The sequence below is a fragment of the Neophocaena asiaeorientalis genome, unplaced genomic scaffold (assembly GCF_003031525.2).
Source record: "Neophocaena asiaeorientalis asiaeorientalis breed wild unplaced genomic scaffold, Neophocaena_asiaeorientalis_V1.1 scaffold757, whole genome shotgun sequence".
NCBI lineage: Eukaryota > Metazoa > Chordata > Mammalia > Artiodactyla > Phocoenidae > Neophocaena > Neophocaena asiaeorientalis.
The window spans coordinates 1124055-1143416 of NW_020172686.1; the positions used below are offsets into that span (position 1 = coordinate 1124055).

Below are 19362 nucleotides of genomic sequence, written 5' to 3' on the forward strand. Positions count from 1 at the left end.
TTGTATCATAGGGAAGAACAAATCTGACTCCATATTTGATCTGTTTCTTTTACTTTAAGCTTTGTATTCTATTGCTTTTGCCATAATACAAGTTAAGAATGCAGCCTATAGCCTGAAATTTACAGGATAACCTATTCTCAAGGTTCTGAGAATTAAGAGTATAACATTGCTATACTTATTAAGAGTGTAACACTGTTCCATTCATATAGAGATAAAAAGTTGCAGAACAGAGAATAACATTTGTCTTGTTGGGGGTTTAAAGGAACATTGTGACTGGACCTAGGTGGACAGCTGCAAGAACAAAGGATTCGGGCACCAAGAAGTTCGCAGCAACCAACCACACTCCTCCCCTTTTAGTATAAAAGAAGCCTGAATTCTAACTCGGGGAAGATGGTTCTTTGGGACACTAGTCCACCATCTTCTTTGTCTGCTGACCTTCCAAATAAAGTTGCTATTCATTGCCCCAGCAAATCACCTCTGGATTTACTGGCCTGTCGTGTGGTGACTGGCATGAGCTTGGACTCGGTAACACCTGTGCTCTGCATTTTAAGTATTAGTCCATTTTATTTGTGTGTTTTTGTTTTTATTTTGGCTGTGCTGCATGGCCCTGGGATCTTAGTACCCCGACCAGAATCGAACATGTGCCCCTGCAGTGGGAGTGTGGAGTCCTAACCGCTGGACCGCCAGGGAAGTCCCAGCGTTAGTCCAGTTTTAAAAATCTTAATCCTTGGTATTAGTACCTTGTTCCTAACTCCTCCTTATATTCCACACTTAAGCAGCATACTGGCTTCATGGCTGAAGTCTGTATCTTTCATAAGGCTAAATTAGGAAACAACTTTTTCTGATTTATTTTTTAAAGTCTAGAATGTATTTTTTCAGTTAAGAATTTTTTTCATTTTATTGAGGTAATTCTATTTCCCCTTATTTATTTATATTAACGTATATCCTGATCACCCTCATATTTCTAGAATAGAATCCACTTGGTTTCTATTCTACAAAAATATTTCTATTTCTACAAAATATTGCCAAATAGTCGACAAAAATTATCTGTTGATAATTTCTCAGTATTTTTGCATGACCAGCAATAATCAAGTTTTTCCTGCTCTTCCTTTTCAAATTATACATCTGTCCATTTTGGTGCCTTTATGCTATTACATAAATAGGAAATTTCCCTTCTAATTCCTCTGTAACTATTTAAATACGAGTTCTCTGATCACTGGATGATTGAAAGAATTCACTGGAAACTCAGCGAACGATGATTTTCGGCGGAGAATCTCTGACATTGTCTTCATTTCCATTCACGTTTGGGTTTTTTTGTTTTTTGGGTCGAATTTGACACATCTACCCTTTAAGAATCATTTGTGTCACAGAGAATTTCGAATTTATTAACACAAAGCGGATCCTCATTCAATCTCCTATGTATTTGTGATTGTTCCTCTTTTTTCATCTTACCCTTCACTCTCTTTTTAAAAAAATTAGTGACTTATAATAACGCCCCCCACAGCCCTTGAATTATAAATTAACGTCCCTTTTTTTCTGCTTTACTATCTGCTTTTTTTTGTTTTCTTCAACTGAATTCTTAAGCCAATTCTCTATCACATCTGTCTACATACCTACCTATCTCTTATCAATCTACCTGATTTGGATTCCCGGTCTTTTAAAAATCCTAATTCTTTACGTTTCCCCTGAACGCACGTTCCCACAGCTCGCTCTGGCGGCGGCCGCCCGGGTCTCTAGGCGACCAGCGCTCCTACGACGCCGCACGCCGCGTGCCGCGGAGCCTCCTGGGAAGTGTAGTTCGGAGGCTCTTCTCCGTCGCGCACGCGCAGCGCACGCAGCAGGTTTGGCCCTTCTCTTTGTCCACCGCCACGTGAGAGGCCAGTGGGCGCGTGTCCGCGTGCTCGTGCGCGCGCGCGGTCCCCCACTCCAGCTCCGGGCCGTTGGGATCCCGCGGGTCCGCTCGGGTCGCGCAAAGGCTGGGGGCGGGGCGGTCACGTGGGTCCCGGTCCCGCGCGTCCGTGGTTCCGAGGCCTTTTTTGCAGGTTCCGGGGCTGGATTCCTGTGGGGCGGGCGGCTGGGGCTGAGGGAGCCCGCGGGGGAGGGGCTGGGGGTCGTGCCAGGGCCGCCAGTGGGCGTCAGCGCTTGGGCCGGGGTCTCCGCGGCTGGGTTGCGGTGGGCACCGGTGGCCCCCGGGGTCGGAGGGAGGTCCTTCGTCCGCCGCGGCTGGTGCTCGTTGCGCCGGGGCCTCTCCTGCCAGGCCGGCTTGGAAAGGCGGTGCCTCCCCACGCGCGTCCCTGCGCGTCCCCGGCCGCGAGCCCTGGGCGGGCGCGGTCGGAGCGTCGGGACCCACGGCGGGTCGGGGAGCGTCCGGAGAGTGTCCGTGGTGTGTCCCGGTTGCAGGGCCTGTGTCGCCCCTCCACCCTGGCTCGCCCCAGCTCGCCCCAGCTCGCCTCCGCCTTTATCAGGAGGGTTTTTCCGAGGCTCCTCCACTAACGAGAACCCCCAAACAACTTCGACAGTAGCTGGCGGGGTGGGCACCGCGTTGGCTCAAGGCCTTGTCTCTGACCTGGACCCACGTCTGCCCCTTGGTACAACAGCCCACTCACGATTTCTGGGTCTCAGGCTTTTCATCTGAAAATGAGGGAATGGAAAGAAGTGACCTTTTCTGCCCTAGCCCGGTGGATTTTGCTGTCATCAAAACGTACATTAGTTTATTTTATTTATTATTTACTGTTTACTTTGTTTCAACCACGTGGTGCTGGACTGAAACTGCTCTGTTTGCCTGTTTTCTTGGGTTAAGGACTTTAAAATATATTCACTGTAGTTAATTTAGAGTATCTTGATAAACAGATTCAAATGAAAATCATTCATGATCCCATCAACAGGAAACAGTCACTGCTAACATTTTGTGCATTTATTTTAGTCAAGAAACGTGTGTATGTTTTGAATACACCTTACGTGTTCCCTTAAAAAAAAAAAGCCAAAATTGGGAATATGCTGCAAATCCTGCTTAAAGCCCTTAGAGTATATCACAGATATGTTAAGTTGAAATATTTTGTCCCAAGTGGGGAGTTTAAACTTACCAGGGGAGTTTTTTTCAACTTGCCCCTGAGAACTTATATTTCTCTTGTTATTCTCCTTAGTCTGCCCTGGTGCCGTCATTTCTGGACAGGGGACTGTGTCATGCATGTACTGGGACTATAAACAGGGACTCCCAAGGCCTTTGCCCACCCCTCCCAATACAGTTGTTGAGGGCCTGTGATCACAGGCTCTGGAGTGGGCTGCATGGGACCACTTCCTGTGTATGTCATCTGTTTTTGGCATGTTATTGAACTTCTGTGCCTTATTGCTTTTTCTGTGATGAGAACTGAATGCATCAAAAAAGACAGTAGGTGTGTAGAACATCTGGCACATAGTAGGTGTAAGTTAACGTTATTTTTTTCATTATTCTTTCCCTTTCCTTTGCAATTCCACAGAATTTGATGCTGAGTGGGAGCTACAGGATGATGATGAAGGTGCCCCTTCCTCCTGCAGGTAAATGTGAGTGCGTGGCAGGGAGAGCTGCAGTGCTCTGCAGGAAACTGCCGAGGTAAAGTCACACCCGTGAAGTTAAAAGGGGCCAAATTGTACAACGAAGGGCGGGCATAGGCTTCCATTTGCTGAAGGGACACATAAGAGTCAAGTGTAAGAGCATTCAGGGAGAACTTCTCCCTCCAGGGCCAACTTGCAGAAACATTTGTTTAAATTAAAGGAAAATAAGGTCCAATCTGTACTGTACTGAGCAAGTAACATATCAGAAATATTTTAAAACTACCACACTGATGGCGTGTCACACTCTGTCCACCTCACATTCTCAACTCTGTGTTCTCTGCAAAATCTGCCTCATTTTGACATGTGTCTCTACTCTTGATAAGTTTTTGCTGAAATCCAGCTAAACTTTACCAAATAGTTTTTGACAAACCTACAAAGGAAATTTAAAAATCACACTGTGAATTTGGCTGTCTGCTTAAGGAAATAGTTTGAATGTAAACGTAGTTTTATTTGTCAGAATGCCGGAGTTTTTATTACATGAGATGACGTGAAAGCATAATGCAAAGGAAATGACATATTCACTGTAGGTATATTTTCCTTGTCTGGGGTGTGTGTGTGTGTGTGTGTGTGTGTTTATGTTATGATTGATTTTTCTTGAACCACTCAGTTTATTATGTTTTTTAATGGTTAAATTTATTGACTTTTTTTTTTTTTTTTTTTTTTTTAGGCCCAGCCGCTCCGCGGCATGTGGGATCCTCCCACACCGGGGCACGAACCCGTGTCCCCTGCATCGGCAGGCGGACTCTCAACCACTGCGCCACCAGGGAAGCCCTTATTGACTTTTTAAATAAAATTGTATGGCTTTTGCCTTTGTATCATGTGTTGGGGAGACATTTCCCCCAAAATTATACAAATATTCACTTGTGTTTTCTTTAGGTACTATCATGGTTTCCATTATTTTAAATTCTGATCCATCTGGAAGTACAGTTGACCCTTGAACAATACGGGTTTGAACTGCATGGGTCCACTTATATGCAGATTTTTAAAAATAGATACTACAGTACTATACGATCAGAGGTTGGTTGAATCTGCAGATATGGAACCTCTGATACAGCGGGCCAACTATAAAATTAATTATATGAGGATTTTCGAATGAGCTGGTGGGTCGGCGCCCCTAACCCCCAAGTTGTTAAGGGTCAACTGTAGTTTGTTGTAATGTATGAGATAGATAACTAGCTTTATTTTCTCTCAAGTGTTAATCACTTCTGTTCATTAAGTAATCCAGTTTTACTTTGCGTGTGAAATGCCACATTTATTGCATGTAAATCCTGACATATTTGGACCATTATGCTTTATTTATCTATATATCTTTTCTGGAGGCAGTGTGATACTTTTTTGATAATATAATTTTATAATATATGTCAATATTACATGGGCCTGTTTACACTCAATATTTTGTATTTCCAAAAGTGTCCAAAGCTGTTCCTGAACCTTTTTTTCCAGGTGAACTTTAGAATTGCTTGTTAAAGAAAAGCTTTTTGAAATTGTGATTGGAGTTGACTAAAGGTATAAATCATTCGGGGCTGACTTCTTTTTACTGTATGAAATCTTTCTGTCCCAGGACAAGACCAAATTGTGCGTGTACGAAGTCTCTTCTTACAGTCCTCATTGGTGTTTTTAGTTTGTTTCCTATGAACCTTACATATTTCTTGTCAAGTATATTTCTGCATGTTTTATGTATTTTTTTCTGTCATGCGTAGATTTGACTTTCTACCTTTTTATTTGTTTAAATACGAAAGTTGTTGATATTAACAGAACTATGTCTGTTGATCTAGAAAGATGCTTTGCATAGCGGGAAGAAAACAAAAACAGTTTTTAAATGTGACCATATACCTCTTAAGAGTGGTTATGTGTGGTCATAGGTTATAGTTGTTTCTTATTTAGCTTACATACATTTCTAAGTTTTGCCATCATGTTTTACTTTTGTAATAATAATTATGGCTTATATTTGTTTAGTGCTGATGTGCACCAGCTCCAGTTCTAAGCTGAGTATATTTTCACAATTTAAGATATATAAAGGAATCATTTCTTATGTGACCGGGAGGAACTTCAATATATGTTTCTGAGTTGGCACCGAAGGTTGAATCACAGGAAGACATGAAAGGGAAGAGCTTGGTGTTTTAAGTGCTGCTTTTTAGTCATAGGGATGAGCAGGCTGTTCTTCATTTGTATTTCTGTGGAACTAAGGGGACCGAATGTCTGCATGGAGATAAGAGCTAATTCCAGGATATATGGTGTGTGTGTGTGTGTGTGTGTGTGTGTGTGTGTGTGTGTGTGTATACATATATGTACATGAATACACACAAATGACATTATGATTTTGGTACTAAATACCTTGAACAAGAGGTAGCAATAAAGAGAAATAACATTCCATTTCTGATATTTAATAATTGTGCAATTATGGGCACATTCTAAGTCTCAGTTTCCTTTCTATAAGATGGAGATTTTGTTAAATGCCTTTTGGGTTGTCTGTGAGGGTTAAATTGTAAAGTGCTTAGTATTTTGTCTTACATATAGAAAGCACTCAGATGTTAGCTATTATTATTACAAGGAACTAGTCACTTTGCTTTTAATATCTTATTTATTCCTCAGAATCCCTGTGGCATTACATAATGATTAAAGAATAATCCTCCAGAAGTATATAACCTCTGTGCATCAAACAACATAGCTTTAAGCATACAATCAACAGAATTGCAAGGAAAAACTGACCAATCTGTAATCATATTGGGAGAGTTTAACACACTTCCTTCAGAAAATGATAGGATTGGCAGACATAAATTAGGAAACTTATAGAAAATTTTAATAGAAAACTAAGGCTCAGAAAAATGAGCCTTAGTTTCCTATTCGTTTTTCCCCAAAGTCACAAAGCCAGCAAAGGGAAAGGGTTGATTGAAACTCAGATCTGTTATAATACAAATCACATAAGCTTTCCAAAATTCCATCTGCCTAACACAGAGCTGTCATGTCCTTCACAGCACCTGTTCCGCACTGTCCTCAGTGCACACTGACTGGATCTCAGAATTACTTACTGCTGGTCCTTCTTTATTTGTGTGCAGAGACTTCTGCTGTTCTTTTACGTTACGTTCTGTTTCTGTCCCTGGTAGTCCTGTTTCAGTTATATAGGAAACACACTCTGGCCTTAGATGATCATGAATTCCTAGTTCCTGTCAAGAGAGGAAAGGATTTTTGGTGCAGCGTGAATATACCAGTTGAAGTTCGTTTGTCCCCAAGTCCACAGATCCTGGTTCCACACAAATAAGTCTGCTCGTGTGAGATAAGAAACGCGTTCCCAGAAGCAGAAAGTCATTCCTAGTGTAAAAGACCTCACACCAGAGCTTCGGGGCAGAAGCGGAGGCTGCAGGACAGAACAAATCTCAGACTTGCTACTCATCTTGCAGCAGCAATGACCATGTTACAGGTGAGTTCATGTTTATTCCTCATTATTTTTCCAGGGAATTAGAAGAGGTGTGTAAGACCACTAGTGAAAAAGGAAAGAATAAATGGTTAAGAAATCAGGGGAAAATACCCTCAGAATGGAAGATCCAAGTTGGGACAAAATTGAAGCAGCGATATGTTAACTATAGGGCCTCGAGAAATTCTTTTTTTTTTTTTTTTTTTTTTTTTTTTGCGGTACGCGGGTCTCTCACTGTTGTGGCCTCTCCTGTTGCGGAGCACAGGCTCCGGTCGCGCAGGCCCAGCAGCCATGGCTCACGGGCCCAGCCGCTCCACAGCATGTGGGATCTTCCCGGACCGGGGCACGAACCCGTGTCCCCTGCATCGGCAGGCAGACTCTCAACCACTGTGCCACCAGGAAAGCCCGAGAACTTATTAAAGTTTCAATTTTTATAAGCCTTACTGTCCTACATAATTATTGAATTTGAGCTGTAAACTTGGTTCTCAAATTTTTGACAGGTGTAATGAGTATGTTTATATGAATTGCATTATCCAAAGGAAAAAGCAAACTGATTTTTCATAGAAAGTAAATGTTTCTTGGTCATTCCTTGGTGAAGCCTTTGAATAAATGATATAGTGGGTAATGTCCTTAGGAGAAAGATTGTAATAAATACATGGTATTATAGCCATTTTTCATAGTTTTCCACAGAGTGTGACCCACGGGGAAAATGCCAAAGCAGAATTTAGTCCCCGTAATTATTTAAATTATTTATTTACCTCTTTAGTTGTGAAGCAGAATTCACATGGAGAAAAGTTCATAAAATGTAAAAGTACAGCTTAATGTATTATCAAATGAATACCCATGAAGTCACCATTTCATTTCAAGAAATAGAGCGTTCCCAGCCTAAATGAGGCCCTTCCTGTGCCCCCTTCCCAATCACAACTTCTCCCTCCTGACAGACGGAGCCAGGACTCCATCCTTTGTAACGATTTCCTTGCTTTTCTGTATAATTTTACTCCTAAGTGTTTATCCTTAAACACTGCCATTTGATTTTGTCTGCTGTTGTGTATACTCGTTTGTGTTTTGCTTCTGTCACTTAGCAATTGCAGCCTTCTCTGCAATTAAGGTAGCTTCTCAATATCACCAAATCCAGCCATTATCAAATACCCGGTTGTCTCATAAACTGTCCTCTGTTTGAATCAGAATCTAAGTAAAGTTCGTACAGTGCAGTTGATTGATCTGCCTCTGGATCTTGGCTCTGCCTATTTTTTTCTGTCCAAACTATCTGTTGAGGAAGCCAGGCCGTTCATCTGTAGTTTCCCACGGTCTGAAGGCTTTGACTAAGTGGCGTGGTGGATAATGTCCTCGTTTGACTGATTAAACCCCCCAGTGTTGTTGGTGTGTTCTGCCTTCTGTGTTTCCTGTGAATTGGTAGATTCAGAGCTGCACTTTCCAGTCCCGAAGCCACCGGCCACATATGACTGTTTGAACTTAATTCAATTAAATCCCTTTGTCACAGTTGCCACGTTTCAAGTGCTCCGTAGCCACAGACTGGACAGCCACGAATTAGGTGGCACAGGTAAAGAAAATTTGCATCACCACAGGAAGTTCCACTTTGAGGCTTGATCAGATTTAAGTGTGACTTTTTGGCAAGAGTGCTTCAGAGGTTGTGGTGGTACTTCTTTCAGGAGGTGCATAAAGCCCACTTGTCTCTCTTTGTCTTGCTGATGGCTTTATTCTCCTTATCTTTTTTGGTTGTGTTGGGTCTTAGTTGTGGCACACGGGCTCTTTGTTGAGGCATGCGGGATCTTTTTGTTAGGGCGCTCGGTCTGATCGGGTTTCTGTCTGGTTGTGCTGGGAAGGCTCCAGGGTGCGTGGGCTCTGTAGTTTGCAACATGAGGGCTCTCTCATTGAGGCGCATGGGCTCAGTAGTTGTGGCGCACGGGCTTAGTTGCTCCGCGGCACGTGGGATCTTAGTTCCTCGACCAGAGATCGAACCCACGTCCCCTGCATTGGAAGGCAGTTCTTTACCACTGGACCACCAGGGAAGTCCCTTGTTGATGGCTTTAAATGATCGTTGCCCAGATGGATTATTTCATTAGGGGCTGCAAAATGGTAACACCCTCCTTGTAACATTTCTTTGTTAACTAGAATGCAGCTTTCTAGCATGACAAGATATATCAAGGGTCAGTTTGTACATTTTCTGCCCCGGAATTGCAATTAGTATCTTAAAATTTAGTCATTAGTTTTAAAAATGTTTGTTGCCAAAACATGGAAATATACTAGATTTTTGCATATTGACTTGGTTTTCAGGAACTTTGTAAGCCCATTTACTAATTCTAATAATTTTTCTTTAGATTTGATTAGATTTTCCATGTTTATAAAAATATCAGCAATACTTTTTTTTAGTAAAAAGAAATTCCACTGACTTCCTAGTTTGATGAGACTTTCTATAACAAATAATTGTTGATTCTTTTTCAATTTTTGGTGTGTTCATTTGTTCTTTGTTTCATCTGTTTGTTCTTTTTCAAACTTTTATATTCTTATGAAATCTAGTCCTTCTTTTTGAAAACTGTAAACGTGCTTTTTAATCTAACTGTTGGATTTTTCTGTTATCTGTAGGTCTTGTTACATACATTCTTCCATTTACAGATATGCTTTATCTGCATCTATCGAGGTGATATTATGTTTTTTCTTAATCTGTTAAAAGTAGTAAATATCCATGACTTTAAAAAAAAATGTTAAATCAACCTTGAATTTTTGGGATAAACTCCAGCTTGGTCTTGATATATTTTCTTCTTTATGTTTTGCTTAATATAGTAGTTTGGTAACATTGTTTAGGATTTTCACATCAGTGTTCATGTGTAAGTAGGCCTTTGCTTTTCCCTTCTTGCAATACCCTTATTGGATTTTGTTATCAAGGTCATGTTAGTATCAGAAGGTTTATCAAAAGTTGCTTCCATATTCTATAAGAGTTTAGTAAAATTGGAATTATTTCTGCATTAAATGTTTTCAGAATTAACTGGTAAAGCCATTTTTTTATGAGAAGATGTAAACTCAGGGAACCAGCGTTTTCCACATGACCAATGCATGATTTATAAAATCATTAGTGGGTAAATGATCCATTTAAGGAGGAAGATAAAACAATATATTTAATGTAACAGTGTGAGAAGTTCATTGATATAGTTGAAGATTCTACATTGTAGCTTATCTCTGTGAGACCAGTTGATTAGTTTTGATGTTTATGAAAGAAGAATATACACAATTAACTAATTCTAGTTGTTGTAAGGTCTTTTGGATTTTCTTTATGCAGTCATACCATCTATGACAGTTTTACATCTTCCTTTCAATATTTATACTCTTTCCTTGCATTATATTGTACTGACCTCCTGGCCAGTACTGTACCTGCAGTACCTTGTGGACTAGAGGTGGCATTGGGAACACCCTTGCCTCGCCCTAGGCCTGCACTGTCCACTACATAGCACATCACAGCTGCTCACCTCTGACACCAGTCACCTGGAGTTAGTGCAGACTCTGCAGGGTGAGGGCACCATCCCCAACAAGAGTGCTTTCATTTCAGTTGCCAGCTGTAAGTATCGGGGTCCCCAGGTCACCTGCACTTCTGACCAATAGGCTGCAAATTTGGGGGATTCCTATGACCCCCTCAGGTTCACTGGAATTGTTCACAGAACTTAGGAAAGTGCTATACTTAAAACTGCATTTTTTTTTTTTTTGCTGTACACGGGCCTCTCACTGTTGTGGCCTCTCCCGTTGCAGAGCACAGGTTCCGGACGCGCAGTCTCAGTGGCCATGGCTCACGGGCCCAGCCCCTCCGCGGCATGTGGGATCTTCCCGGACCGGGGCACGAACCCGTGTCCCCTGCATCGGCAGGTGGACTCTCAACCACTGCGCCACCAGGGAAGCCCCTGCAGTTTTATTATAAAGGACACAAGTTGGGATCAGCCAAATGAAGAGACACACAGGGTGAGGTCTGGCAGGGTCCCAAACATGGAGCTTCTGCGCCCTCTCCCCATGGAATCAGGGCACATCGCCCTCTTGGCCCATGTCTGTTTACCACCCAAGAAGCTAACATGAGGCAGCAGTATCCGGAGTTTTTACTGGGTATTCATTGTGTAGGTGTGATTGATAAAATCACAGCCACGTGACTGAACTCAGCCTCCAGCCTGGAGGTTGGGCTGATAGCGTCTGCCTCAAAGCCCCAACCCTCCAATCAAATGGTTGGAACTTCCAGCATGGGCAGCGCCCACCTGGAGACTCCAGGAGCCCACCATGAGTTACCTGTTCCGTAAACTCAGGAGGGGCCCACCACGAATTACAAAGGAAGCTCCATCGCAGGAACCTGGGACAAAGACCAGACAGTCTTTATTATCCAACAGGTGGCCATTAGCTACACATGCTCTTTACATTTAAATTAATTAAAATTAAATAAAATAGAAAAGTCAGTGCCTAGTCACCTTTGAAGTGTTCAGTAGACACTGGTGCCTAGTGGCTACCGTATTGGATGGTGCAGATATAGGGCATTTTAGTCGTCACAAGAAATTCTGCTGGACAGTGCTGTTCTGGTCCTCAGAGAGCAAGTACTCAGTATTTTACCATAAAGTATGATGCTACCTGTACGTATTTTGTAGATTATGATTATCAGATTAAATTTCCTTCTGTTCCTAGTTTGTTGATAGTATTTTACACTGAACAGATTTTCACCGTACACCTTCTCTTCATTTTGAGGTGATAATGGCTTTTCTCCTTTATTCTGTTAATATGACAGGGATTTCTGAATTGGTGTCTTGCACAGCTGAAGGAACCCTCATTTGGTCAGGCTGTGTTACACTTTTTATGCATGGCTAGATTCAGTTTGTGAATATTTTGTTAGGAATTTTGATTCTATGAGTTATTTACTTGTAATGTTCTTTCCTTGTTGTGTTCCTGTCTGATTTGGGATTAGAGGTCTGCTGGCCTTATAAAATGAGAAGTTTGCACTCTTTTCTCTGTTCTCTAGAAGAATTTATTTGAGATCATTTTATTTGTTCCTTAAATGTTGGGAAGAATTCACCTTTGAAGCCATCTAGACGTTGAATTTTCTTTGAAGGAAGGTTTTAAAATGTGAGGGTTAATTCCTTTAACAGTTACAGACTAATTCAGACCTTTTTTCTTGTGTCACTTTTTTTTTTTTTTTTGCGGTACGCAGGCCTCTCACTGTTGTGGCCCTTCCCGCTGCAGAGCACAGGCCCCAGATGCGCAGGCCCAACGGTCACAGCTCACGGGGCCAGCCGCTCCGCGGCATGTGGGATCCTCCCGGACTGGGACACGAACCCGCGTCCCCTGCATCGGCAGGCGGACTCTCAACCACTGCGCCACCAGGGAAGCCCTCTTTTGTCACTTCGGAGTAGATTATTTTTCAAGAAATATATCTGTTTCATCTAAGTTGTCAAATATGTTGGCATAAATTTATTAATATTATCTTTTTAACGGCTTTATTGTACTATGATGTCAGTAGGATCCACCTATTTTAAGTGTACAATTCAGTGATTTTTTTTTTAGTAACTTTATGTTGTGTAACCATCATCACAATCCAGTTTTAGAAGAGTTCCATCACCCCGAGAGGATCTTTGTGACATTTGCAGTCAGTTCCTCTTCCCATCACCAGCCTGAGGCAGCCACTAATTTGCTTACTTTCTATATAGGTTTTCCTTTTGGGCATATCATATAATGGATTTATATAAATGTGTAATCGTTTTGTGTCTAGTCTCTTTCAATAAGAATAGTATTTTTGAGGTCCATCTGTGCTTTAGCATATGTCAGGAATTCATTCTTTTTATTGTTGAATAGTATCCCATTGTAAGGATATACCACTTTTTATTTATCCATTCACCACTTGATGGACATTTGGAATATTTACACATTTTGTTGTTTTTTTTTTAATTGAAGCATAGTTGATTTACAATGTCGTCTTTCAGGTTACAGCAAAGTAATTCATTTATACGTATTTGTGTATATATATTCTTTTTCAGAATCTTTTTCATTATAGGTTATTACAGGATATTGAATATAGTTCCCTGTGCAATACAGTAGATTCTTGTTAGTTATCCATTTTATATATAATAGTGTGTATCTGTTAATCTCAAACTCTGAACTTATTCCTCCCCTCCTTTCCCCTTTGGTAACCATAAGTTTTCTATGTTGGTGAGTCTATTTCTGTTTTGTAAATAGGTTCACTTGTATTACTTTTTTTAAATTCACATACAAGTGATATTATATATTTGTCCTTCTCTGTCTGACTGACTTCACTCAGCATGATAATCTGTAGGTCCATCCATGTTGCTGCAAATGGCAGTATTTCATTCTTTTTTATGGCTGAATAGTGTGCCACTGTGTGTATATGTACCACATCTTCTTTATCCATTCATCTGTCGATGAACATTTAGGTTCCTTCCATGTCTTAGCTATTGTAAATAGTGCTGCTGTGAACATAGGGGTGCATGTATCTTTTCAAATTAGAGTTTTCGTCTTTTCTAGATATATGCCCAGGTGTGGGATTGCTGGATCATATGGTAACTCTGTTTTTTGAGGAACCTCCATACTGTTCTCCATAGTGGCTGCACCAATTTACATTCCCACCAACAGTGCAAGAGGGTTCCCTTTTCTCCACACCCTCTCTACCATTTACTCTTTGCAGACTTTCTGATGATGGCCATTCTGACTGGTGTGAGGTGATACCTCACTGTAGTTTTGTTTTGCATTTCTCTAATAATTAGCCTTTTTGAGCATCTTTTCATGTGCTTTTTGACCAGCTGTATGTCTTCTTTAGAGAAATGTCTATTTATGTCATCTGCCCATTTTTTGATTGGGGTGTTTGTTTTTTTTCAGATGTTGAGCTGTATGAGCTGTTTGTATATTTTGGAAATTAAGCCCTTGTCAGTCACATTGATTGCAAATATTTTCTCCCATTCTGTAGGTTGTCTTTTTCTTTTTAATTAATTAATTTTTGGCTGTGTTGGGTCTTAGTTGCTGCGCTCAGGCTTTCTGTAGTTGCAGTGAGCGGGGGCTACTCTTCGTTGCAGTGCATGGGCTTCTCATTGCAGTGGCTTCTCTTGTGGAGCACTGGCTCTAGGTGCGTGGGCTTCAGTAGTTGTGGCACACAGGCTCAGTAGTTGTGGCTCATGGGCTGTAGAGAGCAGGCTCGGTAGTTGTGGCACACGGGCTTAGTTACTCTGTGGCATGTGGGATCTTCCCAGACCAGGGCTTGAACCCGTATCCCCTGCATTGGCAGGAGGATTCTTAACCACTGCGCCACCAGGGAAGTCCCAGTGGGTTGTTTTTAATTTTGTTTCTGGTTTCCTTTGCTCTGCAAAAGCTTTTACGTTTAATTAGGTCCAATTTGTTTATTTTTGCTTTTATTTGCATTACTTTAGGAGGCAGATCCAAAAAAATATTGCTGTGATTTATGTCAAAGAGTGTTCTGCCTGTGTTTTCCTGTAGGAATGTTATAGTATCTGGTCTCACATTTAGGTCTTTAATACATTTTGAGTTTATTTTTGTATATGGTTAGAGAACCTAATTTCATTCCTTTACATGTAATTGTCCAGTTTTCTTAGCACCACTTATTGAAGAGACTGTCTTTTCTCCATTGTATATTCTTGCCTCCTTTGTTGTAGATTAATTGACCATAAGTGTGTGGGTATATTTCTGGACTTTCTATCTTGTTCCATTGATCTATATGTCTGTTTCTGTGCCAGTACCATACTTTTTTGATTACTGTGGCTTTGTAGTATAGTCTGAAGTCAGGGAGCATGATTTGTCCAGCTCTGTTAAAGATTCTTTACTGGCTATTTGGGGTCTTTTGTGTTTCCATACAAATTTTAATACTAATTTGTTTTAGTTCTGTGAAAAATGCCACTGTTAATTTGATAGGGGTTGCATTGAAGCTGTAGATTGTCTTGGGTAGTATGGTCATTTTAACAGTATTGACTTCTCCAATGCAAGAACATGGTATATATTTCCATCTGTTAATGTCACCTTCAATTTCTTTCATCAGCATCTTATAGTTTTCAGATTACAGGTCTTTGACCTCCTTAGGTAGGTTTATTTCTAGGTATTTTATTATTTGTGATGTGATGGTAAATGGGATTGTTTCCTTAATTTCTCTTTCTGATATTTTGTTGTTAGCATATAGAAATGCAAGAGATTTCTTTGTACTAATTTTGTATCCTGCAACTTTACTGCATTCATTGATGAGTTCTAGTAGTTTTCTGGAGGCATCTTTAGGACTTTCTATGTATAGTATCATGTCTTCTACAAACAGTGACAGATTTACTTCTTTTCCAGTTTGGATTTCTTTTATTTCTTTTTCTTCTCTGATTGCCGTGGCTAAGACTTCCAAAACTATGTTGACTAAAAGTGGTGAGAGTGGGCATCCTTGTCTTTTTCCTGATCTTAGAGGGGATACTTTCATCTTTTCACCATGGAGTATGATGTTAGCTGTGATTTTGTCATATATGGCCTTTATTATGTTGAGGTATGTTCCCCCTATGCCCACTTTTTGGAGAGTTTTTATCAAAGTGAATGTTGAACTTTATCAAACGTTTTTTCTGTGTCTGTTGAGATGATCATGTTGTTTTTATTCTTCCATTTGTCAACGTGGTGTATCACATTGATTTGTGGATATTGAAAAATTCTTGTATCCCTGGGATAAATCTCCCTTGATCATGTTGTATGATCCTTTTACTGTTTTGTTGGATTTGGTTTGCTAGTATTTTATTGAGGATTTTTGTGTCTATGTTCATCAGTGATATCGGCCTGTAATTCTCTTTTTCTGTGACATCTTTGTCTGGTTTGGGTATCTGGGTGATCATGGTCTCATAGAATGAGTTTGGAAGTTTTCCTTCCTCTGAGGTTTTTTGGAATAGTTTCAGAAGGATGGGTATTAACTCTTCTCTAATGTTTGATAGAATTCACCTGTGAAGCCATCTGGTCCTGGACTTTTATTTATTGAGAATTTTTAAATTACTGATTCAATTTCATTACTGGTAGTTGGTTCATATTTTCTATTTCTTCCTCGTTCATTCTTGGGAGATTGTACCTTTCTAAGCATTTGTCCATTTCTTCTATGTTGTCCATTTTATTGGTATATAGTGGCATGTAGTATATACCTACATGCCTATGATCCTTCGTATTTCTATGGTGTTGGTTGTAACTTCTTTTTCATTTCTCATTTTATTGATTTGGGCTCTCTCCCGTTTTTTCCTGATGAGTAATTTTATCTTTTCAAGAACCAATTTTTAGTTTCGTTGATCTTTTCTATTTTTTTTTTTTAGTCTCTGTTTTATTTCTGCTCTAATCTGTATGATTTCTTCCCTTCTACTAACTTTGGGTTTTGTTTTCTTCCTCTAGTTACTTCAGGTGTAAGATTGGGTTGTTTATTTGAGATTTTTCTTGTTGCCTGAAGTAAGCTTGTATTATTATAAACTTCCCTCTTAGAACTGCTTTTGCTGCATCCCACAGGTTTTGGGTTGTCGTGTTTTTATTTTCATTTGTCTTTATGTATTTTTTCATTTCCTCTTTGAATTGTTCAGTAATCTGTTGATTGTTTAGTGACATGTTGTTTAGCCTTTACGTGCTTTTTTTTTTTTTGCCGTTTTTTTCGTGTAGTTGATTTCTAGCCTCAACAACATTGTGGTTGGAAAAGATGCTTGATATGACTTCAGTTTTCTTAAATTTACCCAGCTTGTTTTGTGGTCTAGCATGTAGTCTGGAGAATGTTCCACGTGCTTTTGAAAAGATTGTATATTCTGCTGCTTTTGAACGGAATGCTCTGTATATATCAATTAAATCCATTTGGTCTAATGTGTTCTTTAGGGCCAGTGTTTCCTTATTGATTTTTTTAGTCTAGGTGATCTGTCCATTGATGTAAGTGGGCTGTTAAAGTCCCCTACTATTGTTGTGCTACTGTCGATTTCTTCTTTTATGTCTGTTAATATTTGCATTATATATTGAGGTGTTCCTATGTTAGGTGCATATGTATTTACAATTGTTATATCTTCTTTTTGGATTGGTCCCTTGATCATGATGTAATGTCCTTTTTTGTCTCTTGTAACAGTCTTTATTTTAAAGTCTATTTTGTCTGATATAAGTATTACTACTCTGGCTTTCTTTTGATTTCCATTTGTGTGGAATACCTTTTTTCATCCCCTCACTTTAAGTCTGTGTGTGTCTCTAGATCTGAAGTGGGTCTCTTGTAGACAGTACGTATATGGGTCTTGTTTTTTTTTTATCCATTCAGCCACTCTGCGCCTTTTGATTGGAGCATTTAATCCATTTACACTTAAGGTAGTTATCAATATGTTTGCTCTTATTGCCATTTTGTTAATTGTTTTGGATTTGTTTTTGTAGGTCTTTTTTTCCCCTTCTTTTGTTCTCGTCTCCTGTGATTTGATGACTGTCTTTAATGTTATGCTTGGATTCCTTTTTCTTTTTTGTGTGTGTATCTATTATAGATTTTTTGGTTTGCAGTTACCATGAGGTTTTTGTATATCAGACTGTGTATATATGTGATTGTTTTAAGTTGCTGATCTTTTAATTTCAAATGCATTTAAAAAACCCTGCATTTGGGGGCTTCCCTGGTGGTGCAGTGGTTGAGAGTCCGCCTGCCGATGCAGGGGACACGGGTTCGTGCCCCGGTCTGGGAGGATCCCACATGCCGTGGAGCGGCTGGGCCCGTGAGCGATAGCCGCTGAGACTGCGCGTCCGGAGCCTGTGCTCCACAATGGGATAGGCCACAACAGTGAGAGGCCCATGTACCGCAAAAAAAACCCCACCCTGCATTTGTATTCTCCTTCCCTCACGATTACTGTTGTTGATATCATATTTTACATCTAATTGTTTTATGTATCCTTTAACTGCTTGTTGTGGATATAAATGATTTTACTACTTTTGTATTTTAACCTTCCTACTAGCTTTGTGTGTAGATGATTTCCTCCCTTTACTGTGTGTTTGCCTTTACTGGTGAGCTTTTTTGTTTGACAATTTTCTTCTAGTTGTAACCATTTCTTTTTCACCTAAAAATGTTCCTTTTACATTTGTTGTAAAGCTGGTTTGGTGGGGCTGAATTCTTTTAGCTTTTGTTTGTGAAGCTTTTGATTTCTCCATCAAATCTGAACAAGAGTGTTGCTGGGTAGAGTATTCTTGTTTGTAGGTTTTTCCCTTTCATCACTTTAAATATATCGTGCCATATATAGCCTGCTGAAAAATCTGGCCTGCTGAAAAATCAGCTCATAGTCTTATGGGAGTTCCCTTGTATGTTATTTGTTGCTTTTCCCTTAATGCTTTTAATATTCTCTCTTCATCTTTATTTTTTGTCAGTTTGATTACAGTGTGTCTTGGTGTGTCCCTTTTTGGGTTAATCCTGTATGGGACTCTCTGCACTTCTTGGCTTAGGTGACTGTTTCTTTTCCCAGGTTAGGGACATTTTCAGCTGTTATCTTTTCAAATATTTTCTCAGGTCCTCTCTCTTCTCCTCTGGGATCATGTACAAGTTTTTGTATGAGCATGTATCTATTTGTCTTGGGTACATACCTAAGAGTGTAATTGCTGGGTTGTATGGTAAAATTATATTTAACTTCTAAAGAAGTTGCCACAGTTCCAGTGTCTGAACGTTTTATATTTCTCCCAGTATGAAGTTCCAGTTTCTCCACAACTTTTTGAACACTTGTTATTGTGTCTTTTTGATTATAGTCATTCTAGTGAACATGAAGTCGTGTCTCATTGTGGTGTTAATATGCATTTCCTTAATAAGTAATGATGTTGGTCATCATTTCATGTGCATATTAGCCATTTCTGTATCTTCTGTATTAAAATGTATTCAAATATTCTGCCTCTTTTTTAATTGGGTTACTTATCTTTTATTATTGAGTTTTTAAAATAAGCTCTTGGGTCAAGTTCTTTATCAGAAATAGGATCTACAAATAATTGTTTTCAGTCTGTGGCTTGTCATTTCATTTTTCAATTACGTTGGTTGAAGTGCAAAGTTTTAAATTTTATTTTGCCACTTCAATAGGAATGTAGAAACCTCACCACTGTCTAGGCCCCTCACCCTCTTTCCTTTATATCGTAACTGTGTTACACAGTTACACCTGCATACACTGAAAACTCCATCAGAAAACATTACGATTTTTGCTGTCAACCATGAAACATTTAAAGAACTGAAAAGGAGAATAGTGTATTTTATTTGCCCATATATTTGCCATTTCTGTTCTTTCTTCTCGATTTTTTTAAGTTGCCTTCTGGTATCATGTCCATCTGAAGATTTTCCATTAGTAAATCTTTTAGAGCAAGTCTGCTACCCTTGAATTCTCTTAGTTTTT

At 39.8% G+C, this 19362-nt stretch overlaps 1 protein-coding gene across 6 annotated transcripts in view; it reads left to right on the forward strand.

Moving 5' to 3' along the window:
- The window catches only part of LOC112396238 (zinc finger protein 84), a 95339-nt gene that overhangs the window by 39607 nt on the left and 36370 nt on the right, over window positions 1-19362 (forward strand). The window contains exons 1-3 of one of the 6 annotated variants that reach the window (XM_024739894.1): window positions 1882-1954; window positions 3477-3534; window positions 6823-7009. The exons of 1 other annotated variant lie outside the window; for it this stretch is intronic. In XM_024739894.1, coding sequence (XP_024595662.1) covers window positions 6995-7009 — 15 coding nt within the window. In that variant the 5' untranslated portion in view covers window positions 1882-1954; window positions 3477-3534; window positions 6823-6994. Of the gene's footprint in view, window positions 1-1881; window positions 1955-2002; window positions 2043-2130; window positions 2702-3476; window positions 3535-6822; window positions 7010-10887; window positions 10970-19362 lie in introns of those variants that run through there. 4 more of the 6 variants (XM_024739896.1, XM_024739893.1, XM_024739895.1 and 1 more) reach the window with 4 other exon arrangements.